The sequence below is a fragment of the Capricornis sumatraensis genome, chromosome 8, assembly GCF_032405125.1.
Source record: "Capricornis sumatraensis isolate serow.1 chromosome 8, serow.2, whole genome shotgun sequence".
NCBI classification, from domain to species: Eukaryota; Metazoa; Chordata; class Mammalia; order Artiodactyla; family Bovidae; genus Capricornis; species Capricornis sumatraensis.
In genome coordinates, this window is record NC_091076.1 from 489,116 (window position 1) to 495,625 (window position 6,510).

Here is a 6,510-nt window from a genome sequence, read left to right on the forward strand (position 1 = left end):
AAGGCTCCGGCCGGGGCCGCCCGAAGGCCGGGACAGAGCCCGAAGCGCGCCGCCCGAGGAGGCCGCCCGAGCCGGGCCGAGCCGAGCCGAAACCTCCAGACGAGGGTCGCCCGAACCGAGCCGAGCTGAACCGAGCCGAGCCGAGGCCGCCCGAGGCCGGCTGCCGAGCCGAGCCGGCGCCACCCGAACAGAAGCCGAACCGGCACGAAGCGGCCCGGTCGAGCCAGGCCGAGGCCTGCAGTCCAGAAACGACGAGGGCCGACTTGGGCCGAAGTGGGCCGAAGTGCGGAGCCGAGTCAGGCCGAATTGGTCCGGGGCGGCCCGAGGGTTTCCGAGCGACTCCGCGCCAGCCCTCTCCGCGTTCAGGAGGCCGCGCCGGCGCGTCCTCAGCCGGCGAAGGCACCTACTGTGAGGCCGACTCTGCCGGCCTCCGACGCGGCGCGGCCCGGCCTGGAAACTCTTGCGCCACCGGCTCCGCCCGCCCCGGGAGCCGAGCCCGCCCGAGGAGGAGCCGAGAGGAGCCGAACGCTCCCGAGCCGGGATCCTCTCGCGTCTCGGCTCGCCTCCTCCTCCTGGCCGAAAGTGCCCGAGCGCTGTCGGACAGGCTGATCGGGCCTCGGCCACGGTTCGGAATCAAGTCCCGAAACGCGGCGCCGTCGAGCCCCTTCGGGAGCAGGAGCGAAAATGGCCGAAGGGATTCCGTCCGAGTCCCGCGCCGAGAGGCTGCCGGGATCGCGGCGGACTCGGCGGGCGGGGCGGGGCGGGCGCGGCGGGCGCGGCGGGCGGGGCGGGGCCCGGGGGCAAGATGGCGGCCCCGCGGCGAGGTGAGCGGCCGGCGGCGCCCGCGGGGCGGGGAGCGGGAGGGCCCGGAGGGCGCCCCGGGAGAGCGGCCCGCTTGGTTCGGCTCTTCCCGGTGCGGGGGCACCTCGCGCGTGGTATTAACCAGTGGGCTCAGCGTGTGCACTCGGTGAGACCGCCGCCCGCAGAGCCCGGCCCGGGCCCGCGGCCGTGCGGCCCCGGCTCCCCCGGGCGACGCGCGGCGCCCCTCGGCCCAGACGGGCGCCCGTGTGCTCCTCGGCCGGCAGCGAGCGGGACGGCTTCGTCTGAGGCCGGGCGGCGGGGGCTCCCCGGTTCGGCTCGGCCTGGCCCGGCGGCGCCCTGCGCGGGGGCCCGTGCCAAGTCCGGGCGGCGGGGGCGCTCGGCCCGAGGGAAGAGCCGCGCGGCCCCGGGGGTCTGGAGCGCCGAGCCCGCCGGCGGCGCTGCCTGCGCTCTGAGCGCCCGCCGGGCTTCCCGGCCGCGGAGTTCCGGAGCGCGGACTGGTGCCGGGCGCCGGTCTGGAGTTCGCACGTTCTCCTGCGGTGGGAATCGCGTGCCCACCAGGGCCGGGGTCCCTTCACACCCTTCCTGTGTCACCAAAGGGAAGACGTTTGTTCTCTGCTTCTGCATCGAACTTCTGGCACACTAGTGGGTCAGACTGTAAAGACTCCGCCTGCAATCGACCCGGGCTCGATCCCTGGGTCGGGAAGATCTCCTGGAGAAGGGAAAGGCAGCCCACTCCAGTACTCTTGTCTGGAGAATCGTATGGGCAGAGGAGCCTGGCGGGCTACAGTCCATGCGGTCGCAAACAGTCGGACACGACTGAGCGGCTAACATGGACGCCTGTTCACAGCCGCAGTTACTGCAATAGGTCGTTGACAAAAATGTGAAGTCCTAAAAGCCCCGGCTGTCTTGTCAGAATGAGCCTCTTTCTGTAGATCCGAAATCATTGGAACACCGGATCTGATGGTAGCTACCCTTGACGTTCCTCGTTTAAATCCCAAATAGCTGACGGGTTTTCTACAGCATATTTTCCCTGAGCCCCACCATCTCAGTCTGCAACAATGGGCAGGCGGCAGAACTGAAGTTCTGCAGCGCACTGTCAGAAGGGTCGGAAGAGAGGAAACTCCTGATTAGCGAGAAGTAGGTAGCCGAGCTTCCCCGGGCTTGGAAGAGGGCGCATCCGGCGTGGAGCCCACTCTTCCTGTGTGGCCTTGCCGGTTTTCTTAGTGATGGCGCTGGCACCCGCCTCGGCTCCCTGCACTCAGCACCTGCTGCCTCTCCGTGGCTCATGTCCTGTTCCGACCACTTAAGACCTCTCCCCAAGTGAGACTCCCTAGAGGACCTCGGATCTGCCCGGGAAGCAGGGTCTAACCCTTTGACGTCCCCCCAGAGCTCACTCAGGCCAAAGGTTTCTCTCTTGCCTGCTTGGGACAAGGAGGATGTGGTGTGGGAGAGAGCACCGTCCCAGCTGCTGCTGGCAGATTCCGAGGCCCACACTCGTCTCACGATGCAGGGAGAATGCGTAACTGCTGTGCGGTTGGAGAGGGTGGAAAGAACTTGGATTGCTGGCTCAGGAAATGCTTATTTGGGGAGAGATTTAATTTTATGAATAAAATTCCAGAGAAAAGCAAACGTCTCTTATCAACGACAAAGACCTGAATCAGAAAAGGTCTTCATCTGCACACGTGCGGCCAGGTGCACGTCTGGCTTATCCCTGGCGATGGGGCGGATCCCCCCGTCCTGGCCTTCAGCGTGTGCGTGGGTCCGGGCTGCGCCTCGTCAGGACGCCCTGCCTCCCCGCCCAGGTTCAGCACAGCAGGTGGTCAGGTCCTGCTTGGAGGGATGACGTGCAGAGGTGCTGGAAAGGAGCCTCTCTGGGGGCCAGTGATGCTCGACAACAGAGCAGGCCAAGGCTTGGGGCCTCCCTGACGGGGTCCTTCTCTTCCAGGGAGAGCTTCCTCCACCGTGGTATCCTGCTGCTCCATCCCCTGGCCCTCTGTCAGCCCAGGACCCAGGCCTCCACACAGGGCACCTGCAGCTGGCTCCTGGCTCCTGCTTTTTGCTCCTTCGAGCCCCACCCCCACCTCTGGGTTCTGAGTACGAGTCGGGGGGGGGGTGGGTGGACCGTCCTCTGCCAGGCGAGAGAGTTGACCTCCACCAGTGCCTCCTGCTCAGCCCTGCGCTGAGGGGCAGCTGCCTGACTCCCACCCAGGAGGCACAGGAAACTGACAGCCCTTGCCTGGAACACAGAGAAACGACAAGTGTTCAGAGCTGAGCAAAGCTCTGGGCAAAACATTTCACTCCCCCCCCCCCCGCCCCCATCCCTCAAAGACGTTTTCTTTGAAGAAAATGAGGAAAAGTCACTTTCTGCTTTCAGTCTTATAACTGGGACCCAGGTCAGGGTGATGCGCCTGGGAAAGCCCAGGAAGCCGAGGCTTTCCAGCCTGCGGTCACCAGAGGCGTGCTGGGTCCTCAGGCGACGATGTCCCGGGAGGGAAGCCCAGCCCCGCCCCCGACCCCACAGGGGCCCTGCCAGATGGCCAGGTCTCCATGGCCACCCCCCGGGGCCTGGGCTGGACCTACCCACCGGCAGGGCCTCCTCTGTCGGCCCCCTTGGGGCGGGTGCCCCGGCAGGGCAGTCTGGGCCTGAGAGTCCTTGACCGCTGGCCAGCTCTCGCCGCTCGCGCTGCAGGTGTCGCTCTGTCTGAGTGGGACATGCTGCGCCCTGCACTTCCTGGCTACGCTCCTGCTGCTCGTGTATAAAAGTGAGTCACCCGGGAAAAGGCAGCACGAAGGGTGGGGCCCGGGCACCTGTCACGCGCTCTGCTCTGACGCTGGTTTGTCTCCAGGTCAGGTTTTCACTTATCCTCACAGTTGCCTGGTCCTCGACCTGACTCTGCTGTTTCTGATGGGGATTCTGGAAGCGATTCGGTTATACTTCGGTGAGTTGACTGGAAACCATATAGTGCTTGAGATAACAGCGTTGCTAGCTTCAAGAGGAACCTTTAAACATCACTTTGTATCACAGTTCATCTCCTAAGTGCAGGAGCCCTAATAGAACTTTGTCCCTTCCCTGTTTCACAGCTCACCGCCAGGGCTCAGGCCTCCCCACGCCCAGTCACAGGCACACAGACGTAGGCGTGTCTCCATGTCTCTTAAATGAGGTCACGCTGCGTGTTCCCCTCCTGCTGCCGGAACGGCAGATAGAGCAGCGGGCACAGCCGGGGCCCCCCTCCCCCCCGAGCATATGACGTGGGAGGGCGGTGGGTGAGAAACGGCCTCTGCCCCCACCCTGTCTCCGGGTGCCCCTCACCCCCGGGGCCCCTGGGCATCTCACCCCCTGTGCACCCCTCACACCTGGGGTGACTGGAGGTGAGCGTCTTCTGTGCTGCTCCTGGTCTATGAGACGTGCAGCTGCTTTGTCTTCTTGTGAGTGTGTGTGACATCTTCCAGAATGACAGCGTAGAGGAAAGCAGTTTTGGAAATTTTAGAGAAAATCCTCTCAGTCCATGTGGAATTAGGGAAAGCTGTCAGAAGATAGTTGGGATCACTTTCAGATCCAGACTGCTTCTATCCCCCCACTGCTGACCTGGAGACCCAGAGCTGGGCCTCAGTGAGAGCACTTCCCTCCCCCGTGACGGTCACTCAGGAGGGCCTCTTGCGATGGTCACTCAGGGCTGCCCCCTGACACCCTCGGATGCCGCATGGCAGTCAGAAGCTGGCTCTGGCCTCAGCCATACCGCCAGGGCCCTCTCAGGCGCCCGTGTCCGGAAGGCCCTGCCTGCCCATCGCGCCTGTTCTGCTTTCCAGGCACCATGGGCAACCTGATGGAGGCTGAGGTGCCGCTGGCTGCCAGCCTGGTCCTCACCGTGGGCGTCGCCCTGCTGTCTGCCTACTTCCTGCTCTGGCAGACCCTGGTGCTGCGGGCAGACTCAGCCCTCAGCGCCCTACTCCTGGCGCTCCACGGCCTGGAGGCCGTCCTGCACGTGGTGGCCATTGCTGCCTTCGTCAGCTAGGTGAGCAGTGCCAGCCTTGTGGGACAGCCCTGGATAGGAGCCCTCCTCAGGACCTCCTCAGTGGTCCCCCGACTGTCACCTCGAGCAGGAAGGGCATCTTCGTGCTCACCTGCCCCAGTGTTAGAGAGACTGTGTGTTTGCGGCGGGGTGTGCAAGGCAGAGGCGGGGCTGGGCTCCAGGGCAGAACAGAGTGCTGCAGCGGGGGCCCTGGGCAGGCTCGGGGGGCAGGGTGGGGGTGGAACCTGAGAGGGCTCCGGTTCTGGCTGGTGATCCCTGGGGTGCGGAGGGGGTTGAGGCTCTTTGGAAAGCAGGCGGCCAGGTCAGAGCCTCCCGGGGTCCAAGGCACCCCACCCCATGCAGGGGCTGGAGCTCTCTGTTCCCCTGTAGCCGCAGGCAGCTTGGGGGTCCTGGGCTCTGCCTCCCACAGGAGGCACTCGCGGGCTGCCTAATCCCCCTCTGCCTGGGCGTGCTGAGGAAAGGGGATCTGGACGCTGCACACCTGCGGGGAGCTGGCGGCAGCCTCCTCTGGGGATTTGTGCCATTCACAGTGTTCCCGGGAGAAATCCGAGCTGGTGTTTTCTAGCGGCCTTCCTGCATTTGTTTCAGTTGCACGTTTTCTCTGTTTAGAAAAACACTGTGTTTGAATATCTAGACGTTTTCTCTTCATTGTATCTTTAAAATAAAGGAATGTTTGTACCTCCCTGAACTGCGCCTGCCTGAAGCCACCTGCCTCCAGGCTTCTCCCTCCTCCCAGGTCCATCAGGGCCCAGGCCCAGCAGCTCTGGAGCAGCCCTCCGCTGGCCTGGGCCTCGGGGCTGGCCTCAGCGAGGAGGGCCGAATTATCACCCCAGTGGTCTTGTCCTCAGGGGTGAGTGGGCGTGGGAGCGCCTCTGCCCCCTGACTCCTTGGGCTCAGCACCCGTGAGCACCTGTAGCCCGAAGGCCAGGCGAGATGCCCTCCTGCGGAGCCCTCCTTGCGTTCAGCAGAGCTCCACCCCCTGCACCCCGAGTGGGCTCTGGAAGCCTCCAAGGATGCCACAGCCGCTCCCTGTGGCAAGATGCCTGATGTCTGCCGGGTTCGCGACCCTCCCGAGGATCTGGGCCAGGCCCTAGACACACCCATAGCTTTGGCCACAGGTCACTCCATGTTGGAGGTGGCCACAGGCAGTCTGGGGCTCCAGGTTCCCACCTGCATCCTTGCGGGGGTCAGCTCTCCCGCTCTGAGGAGCAGAGGGTGCCCACCTCGGCAGGTCCCTTCTCCCTTTTGCCTGTTCAGGCTCGGCCTCCAGGAAGAGCGGGCGAGGGCAGGCTTGCCTTCCCCTCAGGGTTGTCAGCAGAGGGGGAGAATCAGGAAGCCAGGCCTCGCCAGGGCTCGGGCAGGGCTAGGCCGGAGGACGAAGCCACTCCCTGCACCCCTGTGCAAGCTCGCCCGGAACCCGAGGATGTGGGCAGGGAGGTCCCCGCGGTGTGGGAAGGGGCAGTGCCGCCGACATTCCAGGACAGGGTGCCTCCTTCCCCAGGGGTTCCTGGCAAGCTGCGCGCTCTCCTCGACCCTGGGACACCGGCACCCCACACACGCTTCCCTGCTCCCCCCGCCCAGGAGCAGTAGGAGAGCCCTGGGGGCGCCTGCCCTCCTCTGCACTTCCTCTTCACCCAGCTCGGTGGGTAGCACCATC

General features: G+C 65.0%; 1 protein-coding gene across 1 annotated transcript; it reads left to right on the forward strand.

Moving 5' to 3' along the window:
• Positions 1-805: 805 nt before the first annotated feature.
• Positions 806-5,413, forward strand: TMEM80 (transmembrane protein 80). Its single transcript, XM_068978690.1, has 6 exons — positions 806-824; positions 2,768-2,787; positions 3,491-3,584; positions 3,669-3,761; positions 4,630-4,835; positions 5,263-5,413. Exons 1-5 carry the CDS (start codon positions 806-808, stop codon positions 4,833-4,835), a joined length of 432 nt encoding a protein of 143 aa, XP_068834791.1. The 3' UTR covers positions 5,263-5,413.
• Positions 5,414-6,510: the final 1,097 nt, after the last annotated feature.

Coding starts and splice junctions, on each gene's coding strand:
- TMEM80 (XM_068978690.1), top strand. Junction 2,788..3,490: donor GGAGAGCTTCCTCCACCGTG/GTATCCTGCTGC, acceptor ACCGCTGGCCAG/CTCTCGCCGCTCGCGCTGCA. Junction 3,762..4,629: donor AGCGATTCGGTTATACTTCG/GTGAGTTGACTG, acceptor TCTGCTTTCCAG/GCACCATGGGCAACCTGATG.